At 41.8% G+C, this 23,899-nt stretch overlaps 1 protein-coding gene across 1 annotated transcript in view; it reads left to right on the top strand.

Annotated features, from left to right (window-relative positions):
- Positions 1-23,899, top strand: part of LOC135476851 (uncharacterized) — a 43,768-nt gene that overhangs the window by 1,974 nt on the left and 17,895 nt on the right. Inside the window, 3 exon segments of the mRNA XM_064756995.1 lie at positions 3,327-4,078; positions 6,776-6,793; positions 6,796-6,907. Coding sequence (XP_064613065.1) covers positions 3,361-4,078; positions 6,776-6,793; positions 6,796-6,907 — 848 coding nt within the window. The 5' untranslated portion in view covers positions 3,327-3,360.

Genomic DNA, 23,899 nt, shown 5'->3' with positions numbered 1-23,899 from the left:
ACTGATATTCAGGCGACATATTCAATGCCTATCTCACATTGGTTGAATTCGCTTTGTTTTCACTTCTAGTACTCTAGTCACATGACCAATCACTGTGCTAATGACTGGCTTAGGTATGACATCACCGTAAAACTTTGAGTATACAGGACCCAGCTGGACTTGGTTCAGTTCTGCTATCCTGATTATTGACAGAGTTGTTACACAGATGATGTGCAGTGTCCAAGTGTGTTATAAATACAGTACCTGGCCATGCCAGTAGTCATGTCCCTCATACATACACACCCTGTGATCAATAGAAGACTCACTTGCCATATTACCTAGATGCTGAACAGTCGGAGGAAGTAAAAATCCTATTTGTCAATACTATCATATCAAGTTTACTAAATGCCAGATGACACCTGTACATGTAAGTGGCTGACGTCACAGATGTGTTTACCTGTGTATTGATTACCTGTGTCAGTCTGCATACCTGTATACTATACACAGTTCACAGTTGTACTGTCGTATGTGGAAAGGTCCACCATCCGCAAGCTGCCTGCGGATGGTTGTGGGCTTTCCCGAGGCTCTGCCTGGTTTCCTTCCACCATAGTGCTGGCTGACATCGTTTAAGTGAAATATTCTTGAGTACGGTGTAAAACACCCATCAAATAAATAAATAAATAAACAATTGTACCAGTCTGTGTACATATCCATCAGCTTATGCGTCATACATGTACACTTTTGATCTACACATTTGTACACATGACATCTAGACAGCTGTACACATTAGATCTGGACAGTTGTACACATTACATCTACATGTACTCAGTTGTACACATTAGATTTAGACATTTGTATACATTGCATCTACATGTACTCAGTTGTACACATTATATCGAGACAGTTGTACACATTGCATCTGCATGCACTCAGTTGTACATATTGCATCTGAACAGTTGTACACATTACATCTACACAGTTGTACACATTACATCAGGACAGTTGTACACATTTCATTTGGACATTTGCATGCTTTAAATCTGTACATGTACATTTAAAATTGTACATGTACACATTAAATCTAAACATTTGTACACTTTACATCTTGACAGTTGTACACATTACATCTGGATAGTTATACACATTACATCTTGACAGGTGTACACATTACATCCTGACAGTTATACGCATTACATCCACACTTTTGTACACATTACATCCACACAGTTGTACACGTTACATCTAGATACATATAGTTGTACACATTGCATCTTCACATTAGTTGAACTCATTAGATCTTGGTGTCTGTTGCAGGGCAGTTCAGTGAGATTGTCGTGTACACTTGGTGTTGTTGGCAGAATAGTTAAGTGACATTATCATGTAGACTTGGTGTTTTTGCTCGGTAATTCAGTGAGATTGTGTTGTACATGCACTTGGTGTCTGTGGCAGGGTAGTTCACTGAGGCAGCACTCTAATGTAATGATGTCATCAGTGAGATTAGATTGATCCAGGGAAACATAATATCATATAAATATGAATGGATGATGGGTTGTAGATATTGTATCCAGGTTTTACACAAAGATGGCATAGAAATGACACTATTAATATTCTTCATCGATGAATATACACATGTGTGTGGATCGTAACAGTTGTACCATGCCTTAATTTGCCAGACAGATGAAAGGGACACCAGATACTATTTCCGATATATGTATGTATTATTTATCAGGTCATTATAATTGTCCATTAATGCCCTGCTATGTAAATTTCCACATTATTACCTCATGTCAGCGGGTTAATCACCAAAAATGTCTCTGATTTGTCTGTATTTTGACAGTGTAATGACCCCAAGGCTGCTGATACACTTAAAAGGTTTTGGGCTGATCATAAAAAGATTTGCTTCATAAACGAGTCATGTAGTTGAATGTTTTGAAATGGCTGAGAGCTGTCTTACAGAATACATGTATAATACTTTGTAGAATACAACCTCTGGTAGTTATCAGTATGGTGAGCACAAGGTATGTGTAATAATAGCAATGACCCAATATCATTGATAAGCAGTCGGGTATAAGCCTTCAGGACCCGTGGACCTGAGGTAATGGCACTAAAACATCATGGTCATCAGCTTCATGTATTGGAACTAAGAATATTCCCTTTTCATGCTCATGTATCCTAAAGCTTTTTCTTATGCTGTATATTTGAATTGGCAGACTTGAGAACACTTTCACAAGGTCTGTAGGCTTATACAAGACCAATGCAATGTATCTGTATTACATGTAGATGAGAAACAGTGTCAGCCAAACACAGTACATGTAAGCTGGAATTAAGGCGTCTTGTCATTAATAATGTTATTGGCCTGATGTACCTGATGGTGCCTGACTGTCTGACAGTGCCTGACTGTCTGACAGTGCCTGATGGTGCCTGACTATGCCTGATGGTGCCTGACTGCGCCTGATGGTGCCTGACTGTGCCTGATGGTACCTGACTGTCTGACAGTGCCTGATGGTGCCTGACTGTCTGACAGTGCCTGATGGTGCCTGACTGTCTGATGGTGCCTGACTGCCTGATGGTGCCTGACTGTGCCTGATAAACTGGTCTGTGAAAAAAAGATGGGTGTGCCTAAGGATCCAGTCAATTGGTACTCAAACATTTTGACACATATTACCATATATTATTTCAGTCAATTGTGATTTCCTTATTTTCACAGATTGTGTAAACTCAAGTTTCCAAAAAACAGGAAGAAAAACAAAAATGATATAATAATTTAAATAAAACCCCACTAGAAGTGGTTCTGAGAGCAAAAACCTCTGCATTAGCCAAACAGCCTCCCACTGTTGACAAAGTGGAAGTACTCTGCATTTCTGCTCTATCTACCAATGGTGATAGAAGGATCATTCAAGAAATTCAATCAAAATTAATGGATCTGTGCTTAGCAACTTTCTAGCCTATGTACAATTTTCTCCAGTTTACACAGAGACCCAGACAAACAGGCAGACAGGCCCTGGATAACAGATACACAGACCCAGACAGACAGACAGACAGACAGACAGATGCTGGATAACAGATACACAGACCCAGACAGACACACACACACACAAACCCAGACAAACACATTCTGGATAACAGATACACAGACCCAGACAGACAGACACACACACACACGCACACACAGACAACCACATACAGAGACCCAGGCAAACGGACAGACAGACGCCTCCTTTGTAAAGGTAAATAAAAAATAGCCATCCGAACAAAAGAAAACAACATTTATGTTAACATCTGAGGTGAAAATTCAGTAGTGCATGGTCAAGTGTATATTTACTGAATGTTTTTGACTGTTACTGTAGGCTGGGATGAGGCTGAGAGCTGAGGGCTTACAGAATGAGGATAACCGTGTACAACTACAGCAGTGGTGACATAGCCAGGTGTCACTTACCCCTGCTCATCGGGGACGTGGAAGCCTTTACCTGCCAAGATGAGGAGATCGAGGTTTGGAACGACAGCATTCCCGGCGAGGCTGCCAGTAAGATGCGCTGGCCAGTCATCGAGGGATGTTTCAAGGCATTGGTGAGGCTAAGGCGTGGCTTGAACACTATAAAGCTGAAATTTGGCGCAGATGAAACCACATTGACATTAGCATTTGAATATCTCAAGGCAGCAAATTTTGTCCGACCAGTTTACATCGTCTGCGCTGATGACAATGGTCATATCCAAGGGCCCGACTCTGAAGACTGCTCAGCCGATTCAGCGAGGCAGAGGATTATTTTGGGCGCCCAGCTTATACAGTGCTTTACCTCCGAAAAAATGAGAGAGCATGGATTTGATCGGAATACATTCCAATTAGAACTGGACTCAGAGGAAAACCCTGTCTGCCACCTGTTTAAGAGTAAACTGAGACTAGAGGAGGCATACAAAATGTCGGGAAATGATCTATGGTCTTACTTCGGCAGGGAACTTATGACATCTTCCAAATTTAGCAACAAAGACCGGTGCAAGTGGTATTGTTTCATGTCTTTCACACGTTATAACCCTCCAGATGGAGTCCTCCCTAAAACCCACAGCGAAATTCTTCAGTACACCAAGGGCCACACAGCATTAGGTAAGTTCAGTAAAACCAATAGCGACATTCTTCAGTACACCAAGGGCCACATGGCATTAGGTAAGTTCAAAAAAACCAATCGTGACATTCTGCAGTACACCAAGGGCCACACAGCATTAGGTAAGTTCAACAAAACTAATAGTAACATTCTTCAGTACACCAAGGGTCACAGGGCATTAGGTAAAGTGTAGCAAAACCAATAGTGACATTCTTAAGTACACCAAGGGCCACTGGGCATTAGGTAAAGTGTAGCGAAACCCATAGTGACATTCTTAAGTACACCAAGGGCCACAGGGCATTAGGTAAAGTGCAGCAAAACCCATGGTGACATTCTTAAGTACACCAATGCCACAGGGCATTAGGTAACGTGTAATAAAACCAGTAGTGACATTCTTCAGTACACCAAGGGCCACAGGGCATTAGGTAAAGTGTAGCAAAACCCATACTAGCATTCTTAAGTATACCAAGGGTCACATGGCATTAGGTAAAGTGTAGCAAAACCCATACTAGCATTCTTAACTACACCAAGGGCCACAGGGCATTAGGTAAAGTGTAGCAAAACCCGTAGTGACATTCTTCAGTACACCAAGGGCCACAGGGCATTAGGTAAAGTGGAGCAAAACCCATAGTGACATTCTTAAGTATACCAAGGGTCACATGGCATTAGGTAAAGTGTAGCAAAACCCATACTAGCATTCTTAACTACACCAAGGGCCACAGGGCATTAGGTAAAGTGTAGCAAAACCCGTAGTGACATTCTTAAGTACACCAAGGGTCATGTGGCAGTAGATAAAGTGTAGCAAAACCCATACTAGTGTTCTTAAGTACACCAAGGGCCACAGGGCATTAGGTAAAGTGCAGCAAAACCCATAGTGACATTCTTAAGTACACCAAGGGTCACGTGGCATTAGGTAAAGTGTAGCAAAACCCATAGTGACATTCTTAAGTACACCAAGGGTCACAGGGCATTAGGTAAAGTGTAACAAAACCCATAGTGACATTCTTAAGCACACTTAAGGTCACACAGCATTGGGTAAGTGTAATAGAACTCACAGCAACATTCTGAAGTACACTAAGGGTCACACGACTTTGGATAAGTACCAAAACCAAGAGACCACACTCCTTTACAGGTAAGAGTGTGGAAGAGAGGAACAGTTCTGCTCTGGTTACATTAGCATGGACCAAAATGTTCCTGGTTACCATAAAGACTGCTGAACTGTTCATAGACACGTACATTCAGAGTACAAGTCAGTTTGTGTGTCCTCTGTGGCTCATGTGGTGGAATCACCTGTTTTCATGTGGCAGTTTAGCCCTTAACTAATCAGATGAAATGCTCACTCCAGTGTGGCTGGCTGGTTGCAGCTTTAAGGCAGGAACAGGGGTTTACTCCAGGCTCTGTTTGGTGTTATTCACCCATACACCTGGCGACAGGGGTTTACTCCAGGCTCTGTCTGGTGTTCTTCACCCATATACCTGGCGACAGGGGTGTACTCCAGGCTCTGTCTGGTGTTCTTCACCCATATACCTGGCAACAGGGGTGTACTCCAGGCTCTGTCTGGTGTTTTTCATCCATATACCTGGCGACAGGGGTTTACTCCAGGCTCTGTCTGGTGTTCTTCACCCATATACCTGGCGGCAGGGGTTTACTCCAGGCTCTGTCTGGTGTTCTTCACCCATATACCTGGCGGCAGGGGTTTACTCCAGGCTCTGTCTGGTGTTCTTCACCCATATACCTGGCGGCAGGGGTTTACTCCAGGCTCTGTCTGGTGTTCTTCACACATATACCTGGCGACAGGGGTTTACTCCAGGCTCTGTCTGGTGTTCTTCACCCATATATCTGGCAACAGGGGTGTACTCCAGGCTCTGTTTGGTATTCTTCACCCATATACCTGGCAACAGGGGTGTACTCCAGGCTCTGTCTGGTGTTCTTCACCCATATACCTGGCAACAGGGGTTTACTCCAGGCTCTGTTTGGTATTCTTCACCCATATACCTGGCAACAGGGGTGTACTCCAGGCTCTGCCTGGTCTTCTTCACCCATACACCTGGCGACAGGGGTTTACTCCAGGCTCTGTCTGGTGTTCTTCACCCATATACCTGGCAACAGGGGTTTACTCCAGGCTCTGCCTGGTGTTTTTCACTCATATACCTGGCGAAAGGGGTTTACTCCAGAGTCTGTCTGGTGATCTTCACCCATTAACCTGACTGTGACCATACAGTATACTAGTCTAAGGAGTTACATGTAGGTATTCCTGAGTATGGAGTTGAAAACCAATCCAACAAATATACATGTGCGGTGAGCAGATTTGCTTGTGTCACTTCATCAGACTGCTTTTTATCATTTGGTCAGTGTAATATCTGTAAATATAGTTTGTGTGGGAATATTATACATTTCACTTCTGTTACACTGTACATGTATATTTATTTATTTATTTATTTGTTTATTTGATTGGTGTTTTGCGCTGTACTCAAGAATATTTCACTTGTACAACGCAACGACCAACATTATGATGGGAGGAAACCGGGCGGAACCCAGGGGGAAACTAACGACCATCTGCAGGTTGCTATAAACAGACCTTCCCACTTATGGCTGGAGAAGTTACGTTATGTATGCACTATTACCTGAGATCATTGAGTGGAAAAGAAGCACAATTCGACGTTTACACGACGCTGGTAAACACTCTCCATTTCTGTCAGGTGGCGGTGGTTTAGCCTTATTGGGACGGGTAATTTGCATACTTGGGCAGCCAGTCTTGAGGAAGTGGTGATGCGATTTACTGACGAGAGAAAAATCGACCGTTCTGTTCTGATGGATGACAGTGCCTACAGGTAAGGAGATAATTCTTTTGTATCTTTTTATTTATTTATTTATTTATTTATTTGATTGGTGTTTTTAGGCCGTACTCAGGAATATTTCATTTTAATATATGACAGTAGCCAGCATTATGGTGGGAGGAAACCAAGATGAGCCTGGGAGAAAGACGCAACCATCCATAGGTTGCTGGCATACCTTCCCACTTATGGCTGTGTTTTTGTTGATTTCCATGGTATGAGCAGGGTAGGACTCAGCCTAACCCTACTCTATTCCCATCCCTAAGTTACCCCTCTGTATCATCACTCTGACCACACTAGTTTGTCCAGCGCTTACTATCTGTTTTCTTTTTGTTAATTCCGGCCCAGATAGCTCAACTGGTATAGTATCCACTTTGGGGCCGGTAGATCCTTGGTTGGGTTACACCTAAGACCCTAAAAGAGGAATTTGTAGCTTCCTTGCTTGGCGTTCAGCATGAAGGGGATAGTGCAACGACTGGTTGACCCGTATCAGTATAATGGCTTGAGCGGGCGACTTACCAGTCTTCAGTAAGTTCCCTAAGTGAAGCAGCACTAAATAAAAGAGCGGTGGAAATCCGTCCTGCAACAAAGAGGCAGATTACATGCACTGTAAGGACTCCTTCGTGGTCATATGACTGAAAAATTGTTAAGTACGACGTTAAACCCAAAGCGCTTTTTTTGTAAAGTATTGATGGATTAATTGAACTAAAAATTAATGCACTGTTGTGAGAGCCATTAGTATTATGGTCTTCAACGCTATACAAATACTGAACACTTGTCAGCTATACAAGCACTGCAGACTGCACAGCTATACAAGCACTGCAGACTGCACAGCTATACAAGCACTGCAGACTGCACAGCTATACAAACACTAAAGACTGCACAGCTATACAAGCACTGCAAACTGCACGGCTACACAAGCACTGAAAACTGTACAGCTATGCAAACATTAAAGACTGCACAGCTATACAAACACTAAAGACGGCACAGCTATACAAACACTGCAGATGGCACAGCTATATAAACACTGCATACTGCACAGCTATACAAACACTGCAGACTGCACACCTATACAATCACTGCAGACTGCACAGCTATACAAACACTGCAGGCTGCACAGCTATACAAACACTGCACACTGCACTGTACAAACACTAAAGACTGGACAGCTATACAAACACTAAAGATTGCACAGTTATACAAACACTAAAGACTGCACAGCTATACAAACATTGCAGACTGCACAACTATACAAACACTGCAGACTGCACAGCTATACAAACACTGCAGACTGTACAGCTATACAAACACTGCAGACTGCACACCTATACAATCACTGCAGACTGCACAGCTATACAAACACTAAAGACTGCACAGCTATACAAACACTGCAGACTGCACACCTATACAAACACTGCAGACTGCACAGCTATACCAGCACTGCAGACTGCACAGCCATACAAACACTGCAGACTGCACAGCTGTACAAACACTAAAGACGACACAGTTATACAAACATTGCAGACTGCACAGTTATACAAACACTGCAGAATGCACAGCTATACAAACACTGCAGACTGCACAGCTATACAAACACTGCAGACTGCACAGCTATACTAACACTGAAGACTGCACAGCTATACTGACACTGCAGACTGCACAGCTATACAACACTGCAGCCTGCACAGCTATACAAAGACTGCAGCCTGCACAGCTATACAAACACTGCAGACTGCACAGCTATACAAACACTGCAGACTGCACAGCTATACAAACACTAAAGACTGCACAGCTATACAAACACTAAAGACTGCACAGCTATACAAACACTAAAGACTGCACAGGTATACAAACACTGCAGACTGCACAGCTATACTAACACTGCAGCCTGCACAGCTATACAAACACTGCAGGCTGCACAGCTATACAAACACTGCAGGCTGCACAGCTATACAAACACTGCAGACGGCACAGCTATACAAACACTGCAGACTGCACAGCTATACAAACACTGCAGACTGCACAGCTATACAAACACTGTAGACTCCACAGCTATACTAACACTACAGACTGCACAGCTATACAAAAACTGCAGACTGCACAGCTATACTAACACTACGGCTGCACAGCTATACAAACACTAAACGTGACACAGCTATACAATCACTGCAGACTGCACAGTTATACAAACACTGCAGACTGCAGAGCTATACAATCACTGCATACGACAGAGCTATACAAACATTGCAGACTGCACAGCTATACAAACACTGCAGACGGCAGAGCTATACAAACACTAAAGACGGCACAGCTATACAAACACTGCAGACTGCACAGCTATACAAACACTAAACACGACACAGCTATACAATCACTGCAGACTGCACAGCTATACAAACACTGCAGGCCGCACAGCTATACAAACACTGCAGCCTGCACAGCTATACAAACACTGCAGGCTGCACAGCTAAACAATCACTGCAGACTGCACAGTTATACAATCACTGCAGACTGCACAGCTATACAATCACTGCAGACTGCACAGCTATACAAACACTGCAGACAACACAGCTATACAAACACTGCACAGCTATACAAACACTAAACACAACACAGCTATACAATCACTGCAGACTGCACAGCTATACTAACACTGCAGACTGCACAGCTATACAACACTGCAGACTGCACAGCTATACAAACACTGCAAACGACACAGCTATACAAACACTGCAGTCTGGACAGCTATACAAACACTGCAGACTGCACAGCTATACAAACACTGCAGGCTGCACAGCTATACAAACACTGCAGACTGCACAGCTATACAATCACTGCAGGCTGCACAGCTATATAAACACTAAAGACGGCACAGCTATACCAACACTGCAGACTGCACAGCTATACAAACACTCAATACGACACAAATATACAATCACTGCAGACTGCACAGCTGTACCAACACTGCAGACTGCACAGCTATACAAACACTGCAGACTGCACACCTATACAATCACTGCATACGACACAGCTATACAAACACTAAAGACGACACAGCTATACAAACACTGCAGACTGCACAGCTATACCAACACTGCAGACTGCACAGCTATACAAACACTAAAGACTGCACAGCTATACAAACACTAAAGACTGCACAGCTATACAATCACTGCAGACTGCACACCTATACAATCACTGCAGGCTGCACAGCTATACAAACACTGCACACTGCACTGTACAAACACTAAAGACTGGACAGCTATACAAACACTAAAGATTGCACAGTTATACAAACACTAAAGACTGCACACCTATACAAACACTTAAGACTACACAGCTATACAATCATTGCAGACTGCACAACTATACAAACACTAAAGACTGCACAGCTATACAAACACTGCAGACTGTACAGCTATACAAACACTGCAGACTGCACAGCTATACAATCACTGCAGACTGCTCAGCTATACAATCACTGCAGACTGCACAGCTATACAATCACTGCAGACTGCACAGCTATACAATCACTGCAGACTGCACAGCTATACAAACACTGCAGCCTGCACAGCTATACAAACACTGCAGACGACACAGGTATACAAACACTGCAGAATGCACAGCTATACAAACACTAAACACGACACAGCTATACAATCACTGCACACTGCACAGCTATACAATCACTGCAGACTGCACAGCTGTACAATCACTGCAGACTGCACAGCTATACAAACACTGCAGGCTGCACAGCTATACAAACACTGCAGACTGCACAGCTATACAAACACTGCAGACTGCACAGCTATACCAACACTAAACGCAACACAGCTATACAATCACTGCAGACTGCACAGCTATACTAACACTGAAGACTGCACAGCTATACTAACACTGCAGACTGCACAGCTATACAAACACTGCAGGCTGCACAGCTATACAAACACTAAAGACTGCACAGCTATACAAACACTAAAGACTGCACAGCTATACAAACACTAAAGACTGCACAGCTATACAAACACTAAAGACGACACAGCTATACAAAGACTGCAGACTGCACAGCTATACTAACACTGAAGACTGCACAGCTATACTAACACTGCAGACTGCACAGCTATACAAACACTGCAGGCTGCACAGCTATACAAACACTAAAGACTGCACAGCTATACAAACACTAAAGACTGCACAGCTATACAAACACTAAAGACGACACAGCTATACAAACACTGCAGACTGCACAGCTATACAAACACTGCAGACTGCACAGCTATACAAACACTAAAGATGACACAGCTATACAAACACTGCAGACTGCACAGCTATACAAACACTAAAGACTGCACAGCTATACAAACACTAAAGACTGCACAGCTATACAAACACTAAAGACTGCACAGCTATACAAACACTAAAGACTGCACAGCTATACAAACACTAAAGACGACACAGCTATACAAACACTGCAGACGGCACAGCTATACAATCACTGCAGATGGCACAGCTATACAAACACTGATTGGCCATGGTTTACATGAATGCATGAGAACCTGCCTGTCTCACAGCCATATTTGTATAAACTCTATATGTATCTCTATTCAATAGTCCAGTTGAGATAAACCATGGGTGATAACGGGTGGATCCACCCGTTCTCAAAGGTCACCTTAAATATGCAGTGAAAGCAATACTGACGTCAGAGATTGAACCTATGTGTATGACATAGAAAAGAGAAAAGTCTTGTTCTTCTTGAAGACCATCATTTTTGTACAAATTTTGATCCTCTTGTTGTTGGGTAATGGAAAAGGCACTTTCATGTTTAACTTCACATTTGCACATGGAAATGTTGGACAGAAAACTGAACAGTTTGCCAAGATTATGAATTTACTGTTTTTTTTTTAACATTCTCTTTCTCAAACTTGGATTCTTGCCAATTCAACTCATTAAAGTTTGAATAGAGCTGAAATTTCAATCTCTGAGGAGCAATTTGTTTTCTGAATGGGAAAATCATTTCTGAATCATGCATGGAAATATTTTTTTTTCAAATCAGGGAATCTGTTCTGAAATTCAGAATTGAATTTGTGCAACAGCCCTTCAGTTGGCAGTATTATCATGGTTGTTCATGGATGAATAATTCAGTAGTATTGGAAATTAAGTTGTTCAGATGTCACTTCTGAGGAAATTAAGTCTGTTTGTGTAAGGTAATTTGTCATTGATCAGAAATATTGATGTCATAGTTGTTCCAAATTGTTGCTGCATAGTTAAAATGACACATATCAGACTATCATTAAAACTGTGCACATGGAACTTGAGTATCAGCCAACCTTGTTCGACTTTGCTATGTTTGCAACTGACAGTTTGTGTTCCCTTGGCCCTAAGACTGAAATTTAAGAATATTTTTTTAGATACTCTTTTTTTTTTTATCTGAATATGATTAAGGGGCTCCTTGGCATAGGCGCTAGCCCGCAAGTATCCCGGGTGCTAGCCCACTAGTATCCTGGGCGCCGGCCCGCTAGTATCCCTGGCACTAGCCTGCTAGTATCCCAGTATGACCTATTATAAGCCTGACATCGCTGTGAATTTATGTCCAACTCATGCTGGTTTCCTCTCCAGTCCTACATGTGTATGTATTTATGCAAATGCATTTTTCTAAAGATTTTAAAGGAAGAGTGCTAGAAACCAACATCAACATACACATGTTTGACTGAATAGTTGCAAAACAGGTTTGGCTACCATAAAACTGTTACATTCATGCAAAATTGTTTTACACTAGAACTGCAAAGCATTTTCAGCCGGGTCCTAGGTTATTCATTTTTTGTAGGTGGTATCCTATGCTGTCAAATAGAAGATAGCATAGCTATATCTAATCGCACAACCGCTCTGGGAAATCATGAACAGTGCAGCAGAAAGCAGCACGTCAAATAGCATAAACCTAGTCCAGTTACCATCTAACTCAGTGGTCAAATAGCATAAACCTAGTCCAGTTACCATCTAACTCAGTGGTCAAATAGCATAAACCTAGTCCTGTTACCATCTAACTCAATGGTCAAAGAGCATAAACCTAGTCCAGTTACTATATAACTCAGTGGTCAAATAGCATAAACCTAGTCCTGTTACCATCTAACTCAGTGGTCAAATAGCATAAACCTAGCCCAGTTACCATCTAACTCAATGGTCAAATAGCATAAACCTAGTCCAGTTACCATCTAACTCAGTGGTCAAATAGCATAAACCTAGTCCAGTTACCATCTAACTCAATGGTCAAATAGCATAAACCTAGTCCAGGTACCATCTAACTCAGTGGTCAAAGAGCATAAACCTAGCCCAGTTACCATCTAACTCAATGGTCAAATAGCATAAACCTAGTCCTGTTACCATCTAACTCAGTGGTCAAATAGCATAAACCTAGTCCAGTTACCATCTAACTCAATGGTCAAATAGCATAAACCTAGTCCAGTTACCATCTAACTCAGTGGTCAAATAGCATAAACCTAGTCCATTTACCATCTAACTCAGTGGTCAAAAAGCATAAACCTAGTCCAGTTACCATCTAACTCAGTGGTCAAAGAGCATAAACCTAGTCCAGTTACCATCTAACTCAGTGGTCAAAGAGCATAAACCTAGTCCAGTTACCATCTAACTCAGTGGTCAAAGAGCATAAACCTAGCCCAGTTACCATCTAACTCAATGGTCAAAGAGCATAAACCTAGTCCAGTTACCATCTAACTCAATGGTCAAATAGCATAAACCTAGTCCAGTTACCATCTAACTCAATGGTCAAAGAGCATAAACCTAGTCCACTTACCATCTAACTCAATGGTCAAATAGCATAAACCTAGTCCAGTTACCATCTAACTCAGTGGTCAAATAGCATAAACCTAGTCCAGTTACCATCTAACTCAATGGTCAAAGAGCATAAACCTAGTCCACTTACCATCTAACTCAATGGTCAAATAGCATAAACCTAGTCCACTTACCATCTAACTCAATGGTCAAAGAGCATAAACCTAGTCCACTTACCATCTAACTCAATGGTCAGATAGCATAAACCTAGTCCAGTTACCATCTAACTCAGTGGTCAAATAGCATAAACCTAGTCCAGTTACCATCTAACTCAATGGTCAAAGAGCATAAACCTAGTCCAGGTACCATCTAACTCAGTGGTAAAATAGCATTAACCTAGTCCAGTTACCATCTAACTCAGTGGTCAAAGAGCATAAACCTAGTCCAGTTACCATCTAACTCAATGGTCAAAGAGCATAAACCTAGTCCTGTTACCATCTAACTCAATGGTCAAATAGCATAAACCTAGTCCAGTTACCATCTAACTCAGTGGTCAAATAGCATAAACCTAGTCCAGTTACCATCTAACTCAATGGTCAAAGAGCATAAACCTAGTCCACTTACCATCTAACTCAATGGTCAAATAGCATAAACCTAGTCCACTTACCATCTAACTCAATGGTCAAAGAGCATAAACCTAGTCCACTTACCATCTAACTCAATGGTCAGATAGCATAAACCTAGTCCAGTTACCATCTAACTCAGTGGTCAAATAGCATAAACCTAGTCCTGTTACCATCTAACTCAATGGTCAAAGAGCATAAACCTAGTCCAGGTACCATCTAACTCAGTGGTAAAATAGCATTAACCTAGTCCAGTTACCATCTAACTCAGTGGTCAAAGAGCATAAACCTAGTCCAGTTACCATCTAACTCAATGGTCAAAGAGCATAAACCTAGTCCAGTTACCATCTAACTCAATGATAAAGCTTTAGGATTAATGTCTAGACGTATTTCTTAAAAAAAAAATTGGTGTCATTCAAATGCTTCCAGGGGGAGAACTGTTGATCATAGCTCAATTCCGTTGGCAGACAATTTTGTGCAAGTTTCACATTTTTAGCTCACATAGATCTGGATTTACAGGCCATTGAAATTACATATTAACTGAATTTTCCTTTTTTTGACTATATCTCAGAAAGTTAGAAAGACAGACAAAAAAAAAGCAAATTCAGAATCAGCGGCTGAAATGCACCAGAATATGTAAGAATTGAAATTTGAAAACTAGTTGTGGACATCACAGTTTCTGTCCTCGGCGAGCTTTAACAGTTTTTACCGGAAGACAAAGATTTTTCAAACTTATTGAAGCTAGGATGTGCTTACTGGCATATCAGATTTCACACCAGTCTGTTGTGTGGTTCTTGAAAAGTACGTGTTTAAATGATTTGCTATAAAATCCAATATGGCTGCCAAACCATGTGACATAGAAAAACAGAAATAGCAAGACTGATAACTTCAGGTATAGGGGAATTTAACAGCAAAGTTTCAAGTCAAACGGTCTAGGCTGTAGCGCGATCACACAATCAGTGGAATAATAATAATGCGAATGATTTCAGTATGAGCTAGGGAGCCTCCATGGCTTAGCTGGTTAGCGCGCTAGCTCAGCATGATAACGCAGCAGTCTCTCTCCAATGCGGTCACTGTGAGTTCAAGTCCAGCTCGGCTGGCTTCCTCTCCGGCCGTACGTGGGAAGGTCTGCCAGCAACCTGCGGATGGTTGTGGGTTTCCCCTGGGCTGTGCCCGGTTACCTCCCTCTATAATGCTGGCCGCCGTCGTATAAGTGAAATATTCTTGAGTACGGCGCAAAACACCGATCAAATAAATAAATAAATTAACACTTCCTTACTGCATGTAGAAGTGGAATTATAGACCCCAAATGACCTTAAATATTTGAATTCTAAGGTGGGTTTTGTGCACCATACTATCAGAGGTTAGGAACTCTGATGTCACAGAAAGTTTTTTTCTACTCTAATCATGTCACTGAATGTTGGAATAACTCTTTTTGCTCATGAGTGAAAGATTACTGAAATAATGTTACCAAAAATTCCTTCCCTCTTGGGAACATCAGGAGAAACATGTGATGTGAGTTCATAGATACCATCAGTATGGCTCAGAAAGCCCACCATAGTTTTCAAATATTTGAATGCATTTCAACACTCTCAGAAAGATGTGAAAAAATAAGTGAAGGTATTTTTATGCATAGTTTTCAGTTGTTTGTAAGATGAACCTTGGTACATATGTTAGCTTTCTTTAACAAGCATGTCAGAAAAAATGCCTGTGAGCCTTTACGTCAGTTTTCACCCCTCTTCCTAAATTACTCAGGTTCTATAATTTGTTTTTTTTTTAAAGCAAAGCAATTCTGAGTACAGCAATGAGCATTGATATAAAAATAAATATTCAGTAGATGGAGGTATTAGCAGAAGAAATGAACTCCACTCTGACAGTATACTGACTACAGGTACCATAATGTTGCTCTACATGTATGTGGAAACATTGATGTTTATATAGCTTTGTTAAGGTTATAGAGTGTTATTTTATTGTTCTTGGAAGATGTTCATCCATCCGATTTCCTGCATTCCTTGTGTTCCAGTGTCTAGTGAACACCTTGTATTATTTGTGATCCATAATGTCACGATATGGGACATGTGCTGTTGTGTAAACATCCAGGTGATAAATCAGTGTTTCAGCTTTAGAACATCCATGTGCCTTTTTCCCCAGTGAGAAGATGTTTTCTCCGCAATCACCACCCACCTCACCCCCCTCCCTCAACCCGCCCACAAGTCCTCACGGAGTCATTGTGAAAAACCAAAAAGGGATTGCCGAACAGATTTGGTTCATCAGTGAACCCCAGCACAGCTAATTATAGTGTTTTTTAATTAACGGTTAATAGATTCATCAAAAATCAGTATCCAACAAGGGCAGATTTTTTCTCCTTGCCCTGTCTTGCTAGGTTTGCCTGTTGCATGCATTACAACCTCATGGGGATGTTTTGCCTTCTAGAACACAGCTTCCTTGCATGTCAAACTGTGAACACAACTTGGCAGGGTTTGCACGGGTCCATGAAAGCCTTGAAAGTACTTGAATTTTATTTTGGTCATAGTTTTGTACCACTACAGACTTCCTTTTCCCCACCAGAGGACACTAAGATCGCCATTTTTTTTGGTTTGACTGTAAGAACTTACGCTATAGTCATTGAGAGTGAATTGGTCCATGAAAAAAAGCATTAGAGATGCCAGGCAACTGTTGTTTTAACGCTGAATGGCTGCAATTCCCAGATTTCAAGGACTGGCTTGTGCGTGACGCCAGCAGTGTCAATCGAGCATGCTGCTGATAGTGTCTCCGAAGTATAGATGTCTCCAGTATGGGCATGTTGCCCTGGACTACTTGTGACTGACAGTGGTGCTGTTTACTAACACGTGCGTTGCGTGGAAATATTTTAAGCTACGCTATTTATTCTGACGGACATTGGAAAATTTATAAGAATCAATGATGGGTTGTCTGATTATCAGTGATGTGTGCACTGACGGAAAGTTATGGCACCAACACAAGGCTTTGTACCTGTCGAATGCCACGGCATGGCTGTACCATGCTTGCAAAATCACCAAAAAAAGTATTCAAGCTGCGCCTGTTGTCGGAGTTTGTATGCAAAAGCGGAGATTGTGACTGTTGTTTGAGGTACTTGAATTTGTATTTTAAATACTTGAAAGTACTTGAAAAGTCCTTGAATTTTTTGGGCTGTCAGACGTGCGAACCCTGACTTACTTGTATGTTGTAAGCACAGCTGTCACTGATTATCATGGGTAACAGCATGCAACCACGAGGAAACATGGGAAAGTGATCCATAGGGAAGTTATATGCAGAGCCAGTCCATGGAGAAGTGATATGTTGGGAAACAATGTATGTGGGAGCTATCTGTGGGGAACCAGTCCATGAGGAAGTTATCTGTGGGTAACCAATCCCTTGGGGAGTAACCTGTTTGGAGAATCTCCATGGAGGAGTAAACTGTGGGAAAGCAGTCCATGAGGGAACTGATCTGTTGGGAAGCCATCCATGGTGAAGCAGTCCATGGGGATGTGACCTGTTGGGAAGGGATTTGTGGGAAAGCAATCCATGGGGAAGTAATGTGAGGAAGCAATCCATGTGGGAAAGCAGTCCATGAAAAAGTAAACTGTGGGAAAGCAATCCATGGGGAAGTAATCTGTTGGGAATCAGTCCTTGGGGGGAACTGATCTGTTGGGAATCAGTCCTTGGGGGAACTGATGTGTTGGGAAGCAGTCCTTGGGGGAACTGATCTGTTGGGAATCAGTCCTTGGGAGAACTGATCTGTTGTGATCAGTCCTTGGGGGAACTGATCTGTTGGGAATCAGTCCTTGGGGGGAACTGATCTGTTGGGAATCAGTCCTTGGGGGGAACTGATCTGTTGGGATCAGTCCTTGGGGGAACTGATCTGTTGGGAATCAGTCCTTGGGGGGGAACTGATCTGTTGGGAATCAGTCCTTGGGGGGGGGGGGGGGGAACTGATCTGTTGGGAATCAGTCCTTGGGGGAACTGATCTGTTGGGAATCAGTCCTTGGGGGACCTGATCTGTTGGGATCAGTCCTTGGGGGAACTGATCTGTTGGGAATCAGTCCTTGGGGGGAACTGATCTGTTGGGAATCAGTTCTTGGGGGGAACTGATCTGTTGGGAAACAGTCCTTGGGGGAACTGATCTGTTGGGATCAGTCCTTGGGGGAACTGATCTGTTGGGAATCAATCCTTGGGGGAACTGATCTGTTGGGAATCAGTCCTTGGGGGGAATTGATCTGTTGGGAATCAGTCCTTGGGGGGAACTGATCTGTTGGGAGTCAGTCCTTGGGGGGGAACTGATCTGTTGGGAATCAGTCCTTGGGGGAACTGATCTGTTGGGAAAGTAATACATGGGGAATTTAATATCTGTGGGAAAGCAGTCCATGGGGAAGTGATGTTTTGGGGAGCAATCCATGGAGAAGTGATATGTGGGAAAGCAGTCCATGGGGAAGTTATCAGTTGGGAAGCAATCCATGGAAAAGGGATCTGTGGGACAGCAATCCATGTGTAAGTAAAATGTGGGAAAGCAGTCCATGAGGAAGTGATCTGTTTGGAAGCAATCCATGCTAATGTTATCTATGGGAAAGCAATCCATTGGGATATTATGTGTGGGAAAGCAGGCCGTGGGAAAGTGATCTGTAGGGAAGCAGTCGATGGAGAAGTGGTCAGTTGGAAAGCAGTTGATGGGACAACGATCTGTTGGGTAGGAAGCCATAGTAACAGGCACAACTCAGAACAGATACAATGTGTGCACTGAACACCGTTACTAAACATTTACCTTTAAGAATATTTACACCACATGCAAACTTGAAAACAAGTACCACACATGCACGACTGAAAACAGGTACTACACATGCACAATTGAGAGCCAGTACTATACATGCACAACTTCAGAACATTTAAAAGACATACACTACTGAGAGCAGGTACTGCACATGCACTTCTGAGAATAGGTATTACACATGCACGGCTGAGAACAGGTACTGCACATGCACCTCCGAGAACAGGTATTACACATATACAACTGAGAACAGACACTACACATACACAACTGATCATGAGAACAGGTACATTTGCCGCACATGCACCACTGAGAACAGGCATTACACATGCACAACTCATCATGCGATACATTTGCCACACATGTACCACCGAGAATAGGTATTACACATATACAACTGAGAACAGACACTACACATGCACAACTGATCATGAGAACAGGTACTAAGCATGCACAACTGATCAAGAGAACAGACACTACACATGCACAACTGATCATGAGAACAGGTACTAAGCATGCACAACTGATCAAGAGAACAGACACTACACATGCACAACTGATCATGAGAACAGGTGCTACACATGCACAACTGATCATGAAAACAGACACTATACATACACAACTGATCATGAGAACAGGTACATTTGCCACACATGTATCACCGAGAACAGGTATCACACATGCACAACTGAGAACAGGTACTGCACATGCACCTCCGAGAACAGGTACTACACATGCATAACTGATCACGAGAACAGGTTCTACACATGCACAACTGAGAACAGGTACTGCACATGCACAACTGAGAACAGGTACTGCACATGCACCTCTGAGAACAGGTATTACACATGCACAACTGATCGCAAGAACAGGTACCACACATGCACAACTGATCATAAGACCAGGTACTACACATGCACAACTGATCACAAGAACAGGTATCACACATGCACATCTGAGAACAGGTACTGCACATGCACCTCCGAGAACAGGTATTACACATGCACAACTGAGAACAGACACTACACATACGCAACTGATCATGAGAACAGACACTGTACACACACAACTGATCATGAGAACAGGTACTACACATGCACAACTGATCACAAAAACAGGTACATTTGCCACAGATGCACCACCGAGAACAGGTATCACACATGCACAATTTTTTGGACAGATATTACTAGTGCTGAAAGAAGAATATTACATTTCTTTATTAGCCTTTTGGAAAAGTAAAGATATAAGTAGGCCTATGTTGTTCAGTGGGTGATCTAACTATGTGCAAAAAACGAAACGCAATATTCCAGCTACATTCACATGTATATTGAGAACACGTACTGCACATGCACCTCTGAGAACAGGTACTACACATGCACAACTGATCATGAGAACAGACACTATACATACACACCTGATCATGTGAAGGGTATATTTGCCACACATGCACCACCAAGAACAGGTATTACACATATACAACTGAGAACAGGTATTACACAAGAAATATTCATGTGTGTGGGTGAAAGAACAGTCCTAAGAGAGAGAGAGAGGGGCAGACAGATGAGGTTCTCTGGCATATTTATAACTGTGATGGAAACGCCATGCCCACCAGCTCATTCATCAGGGCCATGCACAGTTGGAGGTTTTGTTTACAGCTACATGTCGTAACACTTCTACTGGTCCTTACCATGACCAGGTTAGCTACAGAGAACATTTTCTGGTTTGTTTCCACCTTAATCAGGGCTGTAACTTATAGTATTTGCAGTTCAATTAAGCAGATAGACTTTTAAGATTGACTTTCTTGAGGATTGCAACTTTTTTTGGCCCATGCTTTTTTTGGGTGATAATTTGAAGGGAAGCTAAATTGAGGTTGATTGATCGTTGTTTAACTGTATCCTAACAGCATGACAGTTTTTCCAGACCAGTGTTCATTGTACATACATTTATTCTGGAGTACATGGAGTACACAGTGTGGGTTATGTATTCCCCCAACACAGACATCATTGCTACATGTGAAATTAATGTTGTATGAAATGGTCTGAATCTTTACCCTAATTCTTCTAATTTTTTGGACAGATATTAGTAGTGCTGAAAGAAGAATATTACATTTCTTTATTAGCCTTTTGGAAAAGTAAAGATATAAGTGGGCCTATGTTGTTCAGTAGGTGATCCAACTATGTGCAAAAAAAGAAATGCAATATTCCGGCTACATTTACATGTATATTGTCTAAACTGAGCAGACCAGGTGTCCCAAAAATTGGAATAAATACGGTAGCTCTGTGAATATTGCCCTGAGGTTGTGTAGTGATGAACTGCGGCAGAAATCTACCTCCTAGATTCATACAGGAGACATCCAGGTAAAAAAATGGCAAATGTCACGAGAAATATTTCCCAAGTCATGCATTCAGACATGATTTAGATCTACCAAACAGTATTATAATAATTCCTGCTTTTTCTTTCACTCTTCCTGTGTATACATGTATGATCTGTGTTTGCCTTGACTACTCAGTGCCTGCAGACTGTGACGAATGTTTTTTAGTGTTGTGTGTAACAGTCAGGCATATATTGTAAGCATTGAGAACACAGGCTGGGTAAAAAAAGTGCCAAAAAAAAAAAAAAACACATCATTGACTCAATCTGCACCTGAGTGGAGTTTAACAAATGTGTTTAATTGTGTTGGTCGCAACCAGTGATAGTGGATGGCATACATGTACATTGTACTGCTGTAGCAAGAAGAAAGAGGCGAGATCTTTTAGTAGTTTCCCGTCACCACTTTTCAGAATTTACTTGTCATGTTATATTTTGTGAACCGTTTGGCCACATACAGTCTGTCCATTGGAGGAGCCGATTAAAGCATTGAGCAAGATAGTATTTGATGCCTCCTGTTGAACGCCTATAAGCCTGGAGCTAGCAAGACATCATGCCTTTGGAAGATTTCTCTCCAGCCGTTCAGTAACGAGTGTGACCTCTCCAACCACAAATCAATACTGATGGTTCAGTCATCTGGGAATGGCCTACATCACAAGCCCCCAAAACACTGTCAGCCCTCAAAACACAGCCGTGCCTCTGCGTTGAGGCCATGGCTTTGTGGTGAAGAGATTGTAAACGGCCATTGACTGGATATTGCAGCGGTCAGCCGGTCACATGATCAACATACTGAATGAGACACTTCTGAGAATCGGGGTAGGGGAGGATTAGTCAGGATGGCTGCAGGGCTTTATGTACCGTACATGGTTACCCTCCACCCCCACAGTCTGTTTCCCTTTTCGAGGGTCTGTCTACTCTGACACATAGAATATCCCTCAAACTTCTCAGCATACAAAGGAGATTGATTTTTTTTTTTTTTTTTTGATTGTTGTTTTACGCCGTACTCAAGAATATTTCACTTATACGACGGCAGCCAGCATTATGGTGGGTGGAAACCGGGCAGAGCCCGGGGGAAACCCACGACCATCCGCAGGTTGCTGACAGGCCTTCCCACGTACGGCCGGAGAGGAAGGCAGCATGAGCTGGTCTTGAACTCACAGCGACCGCATTGGTGAGAGGCTTCTGGGTCACTACGCTGCGCTAGCGCGCTAACCGACTAAAGGAGATTGAGGAGAAGTATATAATACGTGTAGCTATATGATGATATTAAATTTCCTGTTTTCTGTTGGAAATTTGCAAGCATTGTGTGTTATTATTTTTTTCTTTTTCTAAATTTTCAGAAAAGTTGTCAGTTCCAGTTTCATTTAGTTTTCTGAAAATCTCTTGAATTGCAATCTCAATATGTTATTTTCGGAGAATCTTAAAGGAGGACAAAACATGAAAATGATGCCAAAATCAGATGAAAGAGCGTCAAAACTTACTTGCAAATATGATCTTTAATATTTTTTGGATTTTTTTTTTCAAGAGAAAATGGTATATTTCTGTATGGTGGGTATTTGGGACGAACTTTTGGTATTTATGGCTGTTGCATAATAATGTTCTAAATAAGGCTGACACATGTCTAATAAAATTTGTTTAATGTAGTTTTGTTCTTTATATCGAAACATTTGCATTTAATCTAAATGATACAAATTGAGGTTTAATACATTTGTTTGCTGAAAAAAACAGATCCTAGTGCAAAAATATTTATTAAACCTGTGTTACATCCTGATTTATGACATTACTAAACGAAGACAATAAATACCAAAAGGTGGTCCCAAATACCCACCATACAAAAATTATTTTCAAATGTCTTTTTCTGCTTAAGGAAAAATTTGAAAAAATATGGAAGACCACATTTAGGGATAACTTTTCGCACTCTTTCATCTGAACTTTGTCATTGTTATCTTTTCTCCACCTTTAAGGTTAAAATCATCTTGTCCATGCACGAATAACTGACATCTGCATATGTTTTGATGAACCCAAACTTACTAATGATATGCAAGACACAATTTCCTTGAGCAGGACAATCTTCATTTTTTGACTTGCGTCAGTGTCTAGCAGTGCTTTTAGTTTCGATGTAAAGATAAAAAATTTTGCCTGGCTCACTATAAATGGAAAAGGTGAAATAAAGTTACAGATTCATGAATTTATTAATTAGGATTCTGTCTTTTTGTTTCATGAGTGGAGGATATTAGAGCACTCTAGAGTAAACTTTTGCAAGTAACTGATGAACTGATCCACAGTTGTAATACAGCCTTGATGGAGAAGGAGACTCCTCTAACATTTTACATGAGTAGTTTTGGAATAATAAAGTATAGTTCTAGAGCAGATAGGGGATATCATCCATCAACGGTAACCTTATTGGTCAAGGGTGAATATCGCTACCACGAT

The sequence above is a fragment of the Liolophura sinensis genome, chromosome 10 (genome assembly GCF_032854445.1).
Source record: "Liolophura sinensis isolate JHLJ2023 chromosome 10, CUHK_Ljap_v2, whole genome shotgun sequence".
NCBI classification, from domain to species: Eukaryota; Metazoa; Mollusca; class Polyplacophora; order Chitonida; family Chitonidae; genus Liolophura; species Liolophura sinensis.
Note: the sequence above shows the minus strand (reverse complement) of the source record. Positions and strands in the feature narration are given on the sequence as shown.